The sequence below is a fragment of the Acanthaster planci genome, linkage group LG02 (assembly GCF_054643075.1).
Source record: "Acanthaster planci isolate LZ-2023a linkage group LG02, COTS_SCS, whole genome shotgun sequence".
NCBI lineage: Eukaryota > Metazoa > Echinodermata > Asteroidea > Valvatida > Acanthasteridae > Acanthaster > Acanthaster planci.
The window spans coordinates 14,428,601-14,443,966 of NC_141778.1; the positions used below are offsets into that span (position 1 = coordinate 14,428,601).

General features: G+C 41.9%; 1 protein-coding gene and 1 non-coding gene across 10 annotated transcripts in view; one reads left to right on the forward strand and one right to left on the reverse strand.

Moving 5' to 3' along the window:
• Positions 1 to 15,366, forward strand: part of LOC110973286 (protein furry homolog-like) — a 66,156-nt gene that overhangs the window by 30,817 nt on the left and 19,973 nt on the right. For 6 of the 9 annotated variants that reach the window (XM_087132712.1, XM_087132717.1, XM_087132716.1 and 3 more), the window contains exons 34-46: positions 1,957 to 2,197; positions 2,665 to 2,875; positions 3,329 to 3,427; positions 4,108 to 4,357; positions 5,686 to 5,906; positions 6,304 to 6,414; positions 7,018 to 7,215; positions 7,746 to 7,913; positions 8,891 to 9,031; positions 9,475 to 9,654; positions 10,882 to 10,905; positions 12,003 to 12,026; positions 14,614 to 14,733. In XM_087132712.1, the coding sequence (XP_086988838.1) occupies positions 1,957 to 2,197; positions 2,665 to 2,875; positions 3,329 to 3,427; positions 4,108 to 4,357; positions 5,686 to 5,906; positions 6,304 to 6,414; positions 7,018 to 7,215; positions 7,746 to 7,913; positions 8,891 to 9,031; positions 9,475 to 9,654; positions 10,882 to 10,905; positions 12,003 to 12,026; positions 14,614 to 14,733 (1,988 nt within the window). The remainder of the gene's footprint in view (positions 1 to 1,956; positions 2,198 to 2,664; positions 2,876 to 3,328; positions 3,428 to 4,107; positions 4,358 to 5,685; positions 5,907 to 6,303; positions 6,415 to 7,017; positions 7,216 to 7,745; positions 7,914 to 8,890; positions 9,032 to 9,474; positions 9,655 to 10,881; positions 10,906 to 12,002; positions 12,027 to 14,613; positions 14,734 to 15,366) is intronic. The other 3 variants (XM_087132718.1, XM_087132719.1, XM_087132720.1) reach the window with 2 other exon arrangements.
• On the reverse strand, positions 8,167 to 8,298 carry LOC147799930 (U4atac minor spliceosomal RNA). Its single transcript, XR_015424609.1, has one exon. It is a non-coding gene; the product is annotated as a U4atac minor spliceosomal RNA (small nuclear RNA).

Below are 15,366 nucleotides of genomic sequence, written 5' to 3' on the forward strand. Positions count from 1 at the left end.
AATATAGATGTGCCATCGGTAAAAATGTTCCTGGTCTCGTACAGTGATAAATATAGATGTATCATCGGTAAAAATGTTCCTGGTCTCGTACAGTGATAAATATAGATGTATCATCGGTAAAAATGTTCCTGGTCTCGTACAGTGATAAATATAGATGTATCATCGGTAAAAATGTTCCTGGTCTCGTACAGTGATAAATATAGATGTATCATCCGTAAAAATGTTCCTGGTCTCGTACAGTGATAAATATAGATGTATCATCCGTAAAAATGTTCCTGGTCTCGTACAGTGATAAATATAGATGTGCCATCGGTAAAAATGTTCCTGGTCTCGTACAGTGATAAATATAGATGTATCATCGGTAAAAATGTTCCTGGTCTCGTACAGTGATAAATATAGATGTATCATCGGTAAAAATGTTCCTGGTCTCGTACAGTGATAAATATAGATGTATCATCGGTAAAAATGTTCCTGGTCTCGTACAGTGATAAATATAGATGTATCATCGGTAAAAATGTTCCTGGTCTCGTACAGTGATAAATATAGATGTATCATCGGTAAAAATGTTCCTGGTCTCGTACAGTGATAAATATAGATGTATCATCGGTAAAAATGTTCCTGGTCTCGTACAGTGATAAATATAGATGTGCCATCGGTAAAAATGTTCCTGGTCTCGTACAGTGATAAATATAGATGTATCATCGGTAAAAATGTTCCTGGTCTCGTACAGTGATAAATATAGATGTATCATCGGTAAAAATGTTCCTGGTCTCGTACAGTGATAAATATAGATGTATCATCGGTAAAAATGTTCCTGGTCTCGTACAGTGATAAATATAGATGTATCATCCGTAAAAATGTTCCTGGTCTCGTACAGTGATAAATATAGATGTATCATCGGTAAAAATGTTCCTGGTCTCGTACAGTGATAAATATAGATGTATCATCGGTAAAAATGTTCCTGGTCTCTATGGATATTCATTGTGTATTTATTCAAGAAGTGTAATTCAAGAGTAGGTCTGACAGCTGCTGGCCAATTTCCTATGGTTGGATCTTGTGTCCTGCATCTCTAGTTGAACCAAATGGAGGACAAATTGCCCCCCTACCTCTTAGAAAGCATTTAGCATATATTGCTTCACCCCAGGGTTTCCCCCTGCCTACTCAACTGTGAGGTGACCCAGCTCACCTCAGGCTTTTCTGTTGAATTGTACCAATTTACAGTTAAATTAGACAAAAATAGAAGGAAAAAGCAAAACAACTTAGATATGTTGAAATCGTTCAGAATGGTACAAATGGACACAGGATACAAGATCCATTTATTTTAGAGGGGAAATTTGGAGCAAATTAGACTATGTAGACTATTAGACTATGTAGAATTTATTTGAGGCCTTTTTGAACAACTCGCTTTTGTTTCAGGCACTAGAATTTTGGCAAAATTTGTTTTACTACCTCACACGTATCAGTACCTCAGGGAACCCTGCTTCACTCTGAAAGGGTTGCAACACATGTATGTGGACTGAGTCTTCAGGAGGTTTTCCTGTAAAGTCCAACAACCATTTTGATACCAATTTTACAAAAACTCAGCCCATTCTGGCAAACTGCCCAATTTTCCAAGACCACTCTGCCCAAAATGCTATCTATTCTCCTGACAAGTGTGTTTAATATATGCAGACTGACCTTAAATGACCGCAAGAAAACTGCCATGTTGGATTGAATAGAAATTTGAAAGATGTACCTACAGTGGAAGTCTTTACAGGTGTGCCAGGTTTGAAATAAATGGGCCATAGACAACAAAGATCATGGGAGTAGAGATGCGCCCCCCATAAAACAGCTCTTTTAAGGTTAATACATGACATGCACACCAATCATTAAATTCTCTGCGAACACTGTTAACAATATGAGTAACCTTAGAACATTTGGAGTTAGAATTTCCTGTGCTCTGTTTGTCCTGTCCAGGCGGCATCATTTCCAACACGAGCACCCACCCTGCCGACACCATCCCCACGGACCTCCAGGAGCTGATCGGCCTGGGGTCTACCACCACCATCAGCGCGGGGTCTACCATCTCTGTGTCCAGTGCTGGTAGCGCGGCCACAGTCATCCCCTGCGGAATGGGCGGAGCCATCCAGATCAACGTGGATCATCTGAGGGGGGAGGAAGAGACGGCGAAGGCACTCATGGAGTTCCTAGTGACTCGGTGAGGGATTGAATTCACGCTCGTACTGAATTAGAGGATTCCTCAAGACTTCTTGGAGGCTTGGTTACGCTGTGTTCAAGCTCATTTTGTTTCCACAATACATATATTCCAAACCAAATTCATTGTAAAGTGCACCAAATCTTGTCAACTACAAATTTTCAGGTTGAGGTCAAGTCCAGAACCCAGTCCCAGGCCAATAATATTGGTCCAAGCCTACACTTGAGACCTTGCTCAAATGATGATTTGATTCAGGATGTTGAAATTACTCTGTGAGGTTTGAGTGCAAGGGAGTAGGTCGGACAGCAACTGGGACTTCAGACTCTCACTGTAGTCTGTTACTTGATCGCTGTTATTGTCTGGAAATTGCACGAACAGACAGATTTAAAGGTAACCGTAACAAAGTGAGATGTGGGGAAGCTATGTGTAGATCTGATGACGTGTTCTCATTGCCCGGAACCGTCTCGCAGGAAATGTCGCCCTCTGTGGAGCTGCGAGGAGATCACGCCCAAGGTCTTCTCCATCAAGAGTGCAGAGCAGATCGAGACGTTCCTGAGACACGTCGTGCGTGTCTTCCAAGGCAGCGTGCGGGGGGCCCACTTGGAGCAACGCTGGGCCCAGTTTGCCCTGTCCATGGCCCTGTCGTGCCCCTCCAGGCACTACGCCGGTCGCTCCTTCCAGGCAAGCTATCATAGATCATTCTTTTGGGTTTCTGTCTTAGTTTAAAAAAGAAGCTGAGCTTTCTAATTGTTTGTACTCCTGAAGGAGTGAGTGGGTTCATGTAGCTTTCTCCAGCAGGTTTAGAAAAGAAATGGGTTTCTCAACATTGCAGTGACACATTCTGTTCTCGTCTCTTAAAGAAAATCGCCCCCAAAAGGTTGCTTATGGTTTAGGCTTGTCAGACTTTGTTTAATATACGTAAGATGTGTAGTTGTTCGTATCAAAATTAAAAATCAGCCATTCCCTTTCATTCTTGCTTTTGTCATTTCCTGGAAGGCACCATCTTGCGGCATTTATGGCGCCATTTATTTTGAACAAGTAACAAAGTTGTTGAATTATTGACAGGATAATTCATACTCTGTCTTAGACATGTCATCAAAGAGATAAAAACTCCCTTGTTTTGATGTTTTGCAGATTTTCCGATCTCTCAACATCCCCCTGACATCTCGAATGCTGTCCGAGATTCTCTCGCGACTCGTTGAGACGGTAGCAGAGCAGGGAGAGGAGACACAGGTACGTTTGAGAAGGTCTCCTGAAACTTGTTCCGATTCTGTCAAGGGCGTGTTGCGCTTTGCAGGCATGACCAAGTTCTGTTCCAAGCATGCCCAGCTGGCTAGGATTGGGCTATTAGCGAGGCTGTATGTGTGTATTCTCAGCCAGCAACTATTATCAAAGAAGCTGTTTCTCCAGATCCGTGCAATCGTAATTTTGTTCCTGTTCAGGGAACCTCATGCCTTGTTTGGGACCATCCAGCATGGAGAGGAATTAGTCTAAACTTTGACCTTTTGGATGTCTAAAAAGGGTGTGATTAAATTCATCAAATTTAAATTATCACCACCCGTGACTTCTTGTTGATTAATGCAACTCCCTGGTTTATTAAAGTCCTTGTATTCCAAAGGCTTGGACTGAAGTCCACTTTCTGAGAAGAAACGTAAGTTAACAAATTTAACAAAGTATAACAAATATTATCTTTTAAAAGTTTGACTGATTTGTCAATGAACCAGTTTGGTATTTCGTAAAAGCAAAAAGCAAGTATGCATGTGAGTCAATGATGGCGGTGCTGATCGAGGCAGATCTCACGTGCGTCTTGCTGTTTCCGAAATGATCTCAGACACCCTTCATATTGGGCATGCGCTGTTGGAATGCCATCCGGCTCACTGGAAACTCCTATTTTGGCCTCACCTCCTCTCCAGGGCTACGTCACCGAGATCCTTCTGACCCTGGAGGCCTCTATCGACACCCTGTCAGCCGACCTGGTCTTCACGGATCACCGGGAGCGTGGCAAGACAGGCTCCTCCCGCAAGAATGACTTCCGCAAGTCCACCAGCAACCTGTATAACATCGCCAGTGGGGCATGCGGGTTTGACAACGTCAAACGGCACTCTATCTCCTCGGCAAAGATGATGGAGAACGCCGCCAACGCTGCCAATAACGGCTCCACAGGTATAATTGTGTGCTTCACACTCAGGATTATCCAGCATTTGAAAAAAGGAAAGGTTGTCCTCGTTTGCTTTGAAGTGGAAAACGGGGCATTGAAGTTGCCAAGGCTGGATGTTTTTCCATGCATTTGTGTACAATACAAGATGTCTAACATGGTTTACAGTGTGTTCAAAAGCCATTCATAAACCCCTTTGACTGAAACACTGCCTTGCATGAGCACAGGTGATTTTGAGTGTTACCGTTCATGATTCATCATCAATAGTAAAGGATCTTCCAGGGATGTACGATATTCATTGACAAATATGGTATTGCAGATCCAGTGCTGTCCGTGCATGTGGTATTGTAGGGACATAAGTCCCCCTGCCAATGTTAGATAAGCTGTTGACACCGTGCTTGTTTGTACATTCTGCCTGAATGGTAGGGCTGTGCTGAATAACCGAATATTCGATTGATTGTCAAATATTCGAATATCATTTTTCGAGTTTGAATATTCGAATGCAAAATGTATGAAAAGTAAGGGAAAAATCTCTTTTGTTTTAAATGAGAAATATTGCACTATGGAGGCTTTTTTCAAGCAGATTCAAATGAAAAGCTTCGGAAATCTGACAATGATTTCAAAAGTAAATTATTCATTTAACAATTTTAAAAGGAATAGAAATTTTTGACAGGGCTGTATGTCTTGTTCGTCTCTTAAATCTTGCTAAATCATGGCTGCATGGAGATACTCCTAGATGTGAGAAGCTATGATGTTGATCATAATGTACAAGTGTGTGTGCTATTGCAACCGATTCTGTATATGGGTTGTTCATCAACAATCTGCCGGTCGGTACGACCAAATATTCGGATATTTGATCAAATTGAAGGTCGAATATTCAAATAGTGAATTATTCAAATTGACTCAGCCCTACTGAATAGCTGATATTGCAGTCATAAGTGTCAGAGCTGTAAAAGCCTACTTGATAACTCTTGCATTCTGAGCCTTAGAAATATCTACTGAGTAGCAGAAATTGAATCGGTATACTGAGGGTTGAAAAGAATTGTTTACTGCCAAAAAGACAAGTGTAAGAATTGAAGTGTGTGACCCCTATTACTGTACAATATTTTGTGTTTCTTTTCCATGAGCGAGCACCATTTCAGCGGCAAAGATGAATGACTGGTTGATGATTATTGTACTAGGTGCTCAGTGCTCGAGATGATAGTTTTGAAGCAAGGATTGCCATAAATGTATGGATGTTCCTGCATATCTAGCACGTCCCCTCCCCCCGTGATGTTCTTGCTGTGCATAAGGTCTATTGCTTGAATATCTTTTCCTAATCCCCCTGCCCTAGCAGAGATGAGAGGTTACACGGAGCACAGGTCTCGCAGCAACACGGCCAGCGAGATAGACAAGCCCCGCTTCCACCGCTCCCGCTCCACCCAGTCCCTCAAGATGGGCGAGACCAGCGTTGAGGACCGCCTCAACCTCCTCAGCCAGCTCTTCTGGATCTTTGTCTCGCTGCTGGAGTCAGACTACGAGTACGAGTTCTTGATGGCACTGCGGTCGCTCGATAAGGTGAGAAGAAGATCTCCAGATGTTGTAGATTTTTCAGGAATACTGTTTATATGGCAACTGGACAAAATAGAGAATATATTAGAAAATTTAGTTCAAAAATACCAATCTATGCCAATTCATTCTTCCGAAACCACCAGAGACTAGAGTCTATGATGCATCACAGATTCTCCTTAACACCGGTGGAACATCATCAGAAAATTTCGTCTCACGGCAACACTAAATTCACAACCACTCACATCATCAGAACCTCCTAGTTATATTCCCTTGGAGCAACGTTCTCTGTGGCATGTTCTTGGGTGTTCCGATTGATGAGACACTCTCTGACCCGACTGTTCAAAGAGTAACTCTGCAGCGGTCACTGGCAACTTGATGTTGGTTATTTCTCATGCTTTCGTAGCTGATGAAGCACCTGCCTCTGGACCGTCCCGAAGTCAAGAACAAGCTAGAGCATGTGTTGTCACAGCTCCTGTGGGAGGGCTTCCCTGGTCTACAGGCCCTGCTGCTCAAGGTAGACATTATTGTCTCCGTGTATACACTGCTGAGGGTGCTTTTTATATGTATTAAAGAAAGCCTTTAGGCCTTGAGCCGTGTCTAAATCAATTGGCAGTGGCTTAGAATAACTTATACATTGTTTTTCATGGGTACATATACATGTATTGTTTTGAGCCACAGCCACAACTTTGAGACATATCTCTATACACCATCTGTGCACCTTATGTTGAATTATCTATTTCTCAATGAAGCAAGTTCAGTCATGAACCGTAGGTTAATTGGTACATGTATTTGTTTGTCATGTTACTTGCACCTGTGTGCCAATGTAAACAATTCCAAGATAGTCAAGTGTTACTCGTCCGTACCTCCACATTGTACATTGCAGTACACCTGGCTATTGATAACTATCAGTGCAACCAGGTCTAGGATCAACTTGACTGGCCTAGCCATTGTAAAGAGTGCATTCAACGGATGGTAATGTGGCTGTGGTTAGCCATAGCCATAGCTCTTGATTTAAGTGGCTTGTTAATTTGGGCAGTTACTGTGTGCTGTATACCCATGTTTTGCATTTTTGTGCCTTATTTTTGGTTATAAAGCCATTGGTATCCTTAATTTCTAGGGCTTCACGTCCATTGTGACTAGCGACCTGACTCTCCTGCTAGTCTCCAGACTAATTGGCTACACCCACCTACGTGTGGTGGACCCCACCCAGGCCGGGGGTTTCCCCATGAACATCGTAGCACTCCTGCCCTACCTGATCCAACACTTTGACCGGCCTGACACCCTGGCCAATGAGATTGCCTACAACATCGGCAGAGTGAGGAAAAATATCCAGAATCTAATGTGCAAATGTTTCTTTTGCTATCATAGCTGTTGAGCTTGTTGATAAAGACTGCTCTCCATCCAGAAATGAGGGAGTGATTTTTAGGCTTATTCTGTGCTAGCCTGAGAAATGGTTTTTGATGCTACATTTCTCAGTATTCTTTGAGATAATATTACTTTCCCACTCTAGCATGACAGACGGTGATACTTAAACTTTTGTACCACACTTCACTGTCGCTCCTTAGTGAGTGAGGTTTGTGGTCTGATTTAAGGTACAAAAAAAAGACTTCGTAACTTTCAGCCTCTAGCTGGTGAACATCACATGTCTTTCTCGACAGAATGTGAGTCGTATTTCTTCACGCATTGCCTCTTGTTGGAATGGATTAGTATTTATCTTAAAAAGTACAGTTCCAAAACGGGAGATTACCGATTTTACTGAGAGAGTTTGAAAGAATCTTGGCTTACTATACCAAAACTTGAGTGTTGGGAAAAGGGCCCCCAAAAACTTGCTTGATTGGTTCGCAGGTGTGCCAGGAACGTTACCCCCGAATGGCACCCCTCTCCACAGTGCTAACCATGTACAGAGACAGAACCTACAACAGAGACAGCAAGGCCTGGACCAGCGTTGTCTGCCGATACATCCACAACGCGTACTCCCAGTTCAGCATCGCCATGATGACCTTCCTAATTGAGGTGAGGTGGCAGGGGTGTCGGCATTGGCTCCGCTCCTGAACTGCTGATGGTACTATGTAGCCTGCTGCTAAGGCCATGAAACCCCTAATTATTTTATATTCAAGAAACGTGCGGTATTCACAGAGCTAGGATTTCATCGGTTAGGTTCAGGACCTGCAGAGCATCCTCAGCAGTTTCAGGATGTAAATATACTAGACGGTGTATGTTCTATACTCACTCTATCTTTATGTTATCTTCCCTGTTTTGGAGGGAGGGTTCCAAAAATTGCACCCTGACCCGTCCTACCTGGGTAGGAGGGCGATGCGTTGTGTGTTTGTATGTGTCAGCAGGACCACTCTCGCTATACGCTCATTGAGTGCTCACGCTCACCCATGACAAGGACTAGCAAGATAATAAGGAAAGTGATTAGTACTTTATATTAGGGGGTTACATTCTAGTCACGGTGTCCTAGTGGAAATTTAATAAAGCCACCAGTGGGCATTTGGTTCTTTTTAAGTATTGCTGATTCATCAGCTATATTTTGTAGATCGCAAAAGTATAGCTTTTTATTGATTCTTTAAAACAGAATGGAAGATATTGCCTTCTCAAAATTTGTGCATAAATTATGCAAATATATGCAACTGTAGGCGGAGCTAGTAGGAAAGTGTATTGCGCAGGGTTACTTTTTCCCATTTTTAATATAATCCATCAAGTATGTTTTGTTGCAAAAGTTGTAACTCGTCAATTTAAGTAACAAGATGTGAAATCTTTATAGTTTTTGTCTTTGCAAAACCTTGCATAAATTATGCAAATGTATGTAAATTGGTTGGAACCAGTGGATAAATGCATGAGACAAGTTTCAACAATTCTGTGTTGCTCACTTGGGAAATTATTTTGCAGTTATGTCAAATGGGATTGAATCTGTGTTTGTACATGCATTGAGACATTTTACCAACAATTCTCAATAAAACAAAGTTTTTTTGACACATTCTTGGCAGGTTTTGGAGAAAGGTCCCATGTGCAACCAGGCTCCTGTCCTTCTGATTGTCTACAATCTGATCCACAATATCGACTTGATGGCGGCTCCCATGCAACAAGTCAACGACAACCTGCTGAGAGTCATCGCTAAATATGTCCAGGTGAGGGGAGGAAGATTCCTCAGTGTGGCTAAGGAATCCCCAGAATGCTCATTTATGGGGTACAGAGCTTGAAGTAATTGGAAACAAGTTGTTCAGCTCAGGAACAGTTTGACTTCAGTAGCCAAGCTGTTGGCTCACTGAAAGTAGACTACCAGCCGTGCTGACTTGCATAATTGTCTCTAGTTCACAGTCAATCTATTTGTCGAGCTTGCAGATTGAATAAAGCAAGAAGCTTAGCAGATCAAAAGATGCAATTAGCTTGTCATGAATATTAAAATTGAATAACATGATGGCAAAAAGGCAATCATTCTCAGAAACTTGTTTTTATGAAGTAAAATGTCATCAAGTGCATCTTCCACGATACGTGACCAGAGTATCTTGTTGGGTTCATTTGCCAAGAACCTGGATGATTTTTTAACAAATCTGTTTGTGTCCTTGGGCAGGGAGTACACTGGCAAGAATCACTGAACATCCTCAAGGTTGCTGTGTCCAAGTCATCTTCCCTGGTCAAGCCGCCCTCCATCCCTGAGGACGGCATGGGCAAGAGGTCATCCTCACTTGACCTCGATGGGAGGAAGGAACTACCAGGACGCACCATGGAGTTTACCTTTGACCTCTCTAAGGTGAGCAAACTGTTCCCTCAGAAAAACATGTCTTATTTAAGCCGTTGAGAAGATCAAATTGGCAGACTGAAAGGTTCTGAAGTGCGCACCCTGGGAAAGTCCTCCCCATTCCAGACCTTCTTCCGAAGTTTGGGCAAAATATTGGCACCATACTTCTGCCTAAACTTAGCCTGCGTACCTGAAATTAGGGGAGAAAAGACATCAGAGCACACCTACATTTATAGCCTGGGATGGCTTGTTCCTGCAGCAACGTCGGCACCATCTGTGGCGTCCCCTTCAGGACATTTAATAATACAGAAAAATAATACTGAGTATTCGCAATGCGCCAAATCTATCATCAAATAATGCTCAAGTCGCCACTAGAATATCTCGACACAGCTTTAACTAGGAGAGGAAAAAGAGACGGAAAGAGAGAAGACTATCGAATGAGAACTGAAAAAAAAACAAATGCGGGCAGAAACCTAGTGTGCCAAATTAAAGGCAATATTAAATAAGTGTGCCCTCAGTTTAGACTGAGTTCTTGTCGTAAATTGTTCCAAAGGAAGGGCCCTGCTTGAGAAAAGGATTGATCACCCCAAGATTTCTTGCTTTCTTGCATTTAAAGCCCTTGATTTGGTACATGTAGATCCTCCCTTCAACACGTGTTAAAAATTCAAAGAAGTTTCAGCTGGGCGTTAAAGCTTCACTAATGATGCTAGAACAGGAAAAAACCTCACAGCCAAGGAGAAAAACTGACACTCCTAGAATGATCATGGTATTGTAACAAAGTTAACAATAGCTTTGTGACATGTATCACCTTTGGCATTTGTTGCCAGTGTTGATCGTTGAAAGCTTGGCCCAATGCTAGACAATATTTTATGTTCCTTTTGGGACAGTAGGAAGACGAAAGCCCAAATTCAGAACGATTTCTCAGTGTGTGATGACCATTCTTATGTCGTTAACAGTAACAAGAGTTTGCCAAAAAGTGCATGTGTCTGAAGGAATGCCATCTTGGAGTATTTCAACTTGGTGCACTGTGCATGTCGATTGGCATTTTTCAATTAACTGTTCTTCTCTGCACATTTCTTTTTACTCATACAAGCAATAAAAGGAGAATACTCTGAAAAATTTTCCCACCAAAAATTTACCTCCCTCCTTGACAATGGTTTGGCAAATACCGTGATGCCTCGAGTGTATTCCTGTAACACCAAACTGCGTTGTTTTGTTTCCATTGAATTTCCAATGTAGGTGGTCGACCCTGATGTGTCTAACGTGAGTTTTGATTTTTTTGTCTAACATGGTCCTTAAGTGTGATATGTGTTCAAAATTACCATAGCTCAAGTGTTGTTGGTGATTAGTCTGTCATTTTGTGAGTGAATTTCCCACTAACCATCATTTAAGGTATTGTCTTTTTTTGGGGGGGGAATGGGGTGAACTTGTAGTTCTTACTTTTTTGTGTGGTACAGTAAAAGCAAACAGTGGGCGGGGCCATTTTTGGCCTGCTTGAATGTGCGTCCCGTGGGAATGGAGGAGAAAACTCCGTTTCAATTTTTTTTTCGAAAAAATTTGGGGATTGAAGTTCTGTATAAAAACAAGGTTTTATTTTTAAACTCATTGAATTTCTGTTGACCAAAGGGTTTTATACATTCTGAAGTAAGTCAAAACGGATTTGGAATCTATGCACTTTGTTGGCCATTTCAATTTTCCTTCTGTTTTGTAAAGATGGGGAAGTCATTTTGCAAATAAATGTGATCAATGCAAGAGAGGAAATCACAGAGATCATTTCTGTTTCACCTTGTACTAACAATCACCAGTCTTTTGTCTTGGGAAGTCTTTGACGTTCCAATAATGACAAGTTACCATTTTGCACTTACTGTAGTTATGGTCTGGTAACACGCCCCAATGTGTGTATGCGTTATTAGTGTAAAGTCTCCTCAGGAGTCTCCTGTCTGTTTTGTGAAGTTTTAATCGTGTTAATTTTTTGGCTGAGCAAAAAGAAAAAATGGACTGGGGATGGATTGGAACCTGGAACTTTCAGAGTAATGCTCTGGTGTTCTACCAATGGAATTATCAAGCCGTTCTCAGTCAGTTGTCTTTGTGTACGGTAGTCATATAGACAAAGTTATCAATTTGAACCTAACAAATTTTGACAAGTATTTTTCAGCTTTCCCCTTCCAGTAGTCCTCCCTTCAAAGGGAAAATGAGTTTAGGTCAAAGCACTTTTTTAGGTCACTGTTTCAAAATTTCAATCTAAAGAAACAGGTTTCTTCATTCTTTTATTTGAAAGTAACAATCATCTTGTGCCCCATGACATCAAAAGTCACTTTAATTTCATTGTTTTATTTTGAATGATGGGTCTTGCTGGACAGTACTTTTATGATCCCCCGGCCAAGGTAACAAACAACCACAAATAATTGAAGGAAATGTGGTGCAACTGCAGCCCTGCTCATTTATGCAAGTGTACATATTCAACAGTCGTGCATATTCATGATCATTCCCAGCATACATGGTCATAAACAGGTATAATTCACCTTCATATAAAATGAGGTTTATTCAAAGTCAAACTGGTCATATAATGCATATTCAACAGCCTGCATATTCATGATCACTACCAGGACACTCATGAACATCTGAGATTCACCTTACATCCAATGTTAAGATACATGATGTACATATTCAACATCATTCGTATTAAGAATTTCATTTGGTAATGAGAAATCACAGTACAGTGTAGTTTTTTTTCATGGCCTTAAACCTATCAGAAGGAAAGAAAATTGTTTGTCATTTTAGTTGTGTGATATTGTTTTTGTGATGATTTTTGTTGGGGGATTTCATTTGGACAAGCATTCACATAGTATGTCATTGTTTGCTGTTGCATCACTAAAAGCTGTTCCAGTTTTGTGTTCAAACACAAATTGACTGCATCTTATACTTGACTCTTTATTTGTCTAAAGATCACTGTGATAGTACATGGTACTTCAGAAGATGTGCCAATGATTGCTAAGTGAAAGGGTCTACCACTGGCAATTGAGGAAAAAAATTGAGATTTTTACACAATGGCTGTCATTCAGCATTCATGCATGGTTTTTCTGTTGCTTCAAGCAGAATTTCATCCAATCAACCTGTTGTTGCTGGTAAATGTGTCTGGTTTGGTTCCAAATGGGTTCATAGCTTCTGTCCATGATCCAAAGAGGTCGCTGGGTTGCCTAACGATGCAAGGGCAGGTAATGAAGGGTATGTCCATGCCACATGTGCTGCGGAAGCATAGTAATCAATGCATAATAGAAAGGGCAGTGCATAGCACAGAGCAGCGTCTGACTCAACTGGCTGTGACTAGGATTAATGTTCATGTCTATGGGAAGTGGCTGCAGCCACAAACCAGGGGCTACCATGGGGTCATGTAGTATTTGAAGCCACAGCCATTACTTATGGACATTGCCTGATTTTGAAAAGTTATGCCCGATAGGCTGGTTTCCAGTCCGTTGATGTAATCTATGAAAGGACATAGAGGGAAAAGGACACCAGTATAGAAGAGAAAGCACTTCGCGCCTTGCTTGTTTGTCAGTGACCTCGTCCGTCGTTACATTTTTGAAACTCAAGTTGCAACCTAGCTTCCTGAAAAGGAAGGAAGTTATTAAAAAAATAACTTTTGTTATGTAAAATTTGCTTCATTTCTCATGTCAAGTAGCAATTTGTTTAATTTGGAATGCGCTGTTTTCACATGCCTGAATGGGTAACATTCTCATCCATGACTTTTGATGCAGAATCGGTCATAGACGCAGTTAGTGTGAAGTCCTCAATTGGATAACGCTGTATTTGCATGCCCATGGGAGACTTGTGAGACGCTTGGCTGTAGCAAACATGCCAGTCTGTCAGTCCTATAGGACGAGGTCATTATTGTTTGCATCATTATTTTGAGCGTGTGCTCATACGCTCAAACTTGACTCCAGCGTCCAGCATCTCAAAGTCTCCCCTTGATGATGTTACTCCGTGTTGCACAGTACTACATGTCCACTGTCCTTTAAGAAGGTCCTTATTTAACTAACATTAGCACTGCAAAGTAGTGTGGGTGCTGTGGTTTCTTGAATCATCCGCCCCTCTGTCAATCTTGCCCCTCCCATCCCTCCGTAGTTCCTGTTTTGGAGATGTCCTATGCCCCCCCCCCGTTAATGCAGTAGAAAAGATGCCAAATTAATTTTGTATGTTTAAACAAGTAGCGTCATTGCAGTCTGCGAGTAGCATGCCGTCAGCAAGTGTTTGAAAAGTGCTGCAAGTTTTCTGCAAATCTGGCCTCAAAAAGGAATACGTGTCATAGCTGTTCCAACAGTGCCTGATGTTTTTGTGTTTTCAGAACCGTTAGTTATAGTTTCCTTGTTCCTTCTGATCATTCAGAATTGGTTTCCCTGTGTGTTTGTAACTTGAAGTTGTTTTGCTAATCCTCTTCCACACAAGTGTATCTGCTCAGATCTACCACAAGCATGCACTATTTGTTATTCTAAGAACATTTGCACCTTGCACAATGATGCATGTTTGAGGGTTGTCATTTAAAGTCTAAAGGTTTACGAGGTTTTGAAAAACTCAGCCATAGCACATTTGATGCCACAGAATAAATTTGAGAAATTAGTAATGTAGATGTCCATCCAGTGGAATGGGCCTTACATCACTCCTTTTTCATTATTTAAATTTGGTTAAGTCTTCGCCATGAAATAATTTCTACCTTCTAATTTTTTAAAACTTCCATGTAGACGTTATAATTCATTAGCCACTCAATATGCTATAGTTTTGACATATATCAGTTTGAAAATTTGAAAATTAACGTTTGAAGATTTTATGTTATCTGTTTGCACATCAACCAATGTAATTAAAACGATTTGTAGTACATGTAGGTCTGTCTTCATTGATTAGTTTTCAACCACAGTTTTATTCTGAACTCATGGCCGGTTTTTCCCTTTGTGATCTTACTTGTGTGTGTGTTTGTAGACGCCGGTGATTCGTCGAAAGTTCCCGTCGATGCTGACCATTACAACATCCTTCAGCGACGAGTCGGCGACCAGCACTCAGAGCAGCGATGACAGTAGTATGAGCACCGAGCCAACAGAGGTATCACTAGAACCGGAATTTTTTCCTTCTCCTATTTCTAGCATTGTCTTTTTTTCCCCACAGAATGATGGACTTGCAAAGTAAATCAAATCACATTTGCATTAATACCCAGTGTACTCTTGAGCCTTTATTGTACTATTCTAGGATGTCTGGCACTTGTGCTTCAAGCACAGGCGGTACACTCGCACCCAGTGGGATGTCTGGCACTTGTGCTTCAAGCACAGGCGGTACACTCGCAACCAGTGGGATCTCTGGCACTTGTGCTTCAAGCACAGGCGGTACACTCGCACCCAGTGGGATGTCTGGCACTTGTGCTTCAAGCACAGGCGGTACACTCGCACCCAGTGGGATGTCTGGCACTTGTGCTTCAAGCACAGGCTGTACACTCGCAACCAGTGGGATGTCTGGCACTTGTGCTTCAAGCACAGGCAGTACACTCGCACCCAGTGGGATGTCTGGCACTTGTGCTTCAAGCACAGGCGGTACACTCGCACCCAGTGGGATGTCTGGCACTTGTGCTTCAAGCACAGGCGGTACACTCGCAACCAGTGGGATGTCTGGCACTTGTGCTTCAAGCACAGGCGGTACACTCGCACCCAGTGGGATGTCTGGCACTTGTGCTTCAAGCACAGG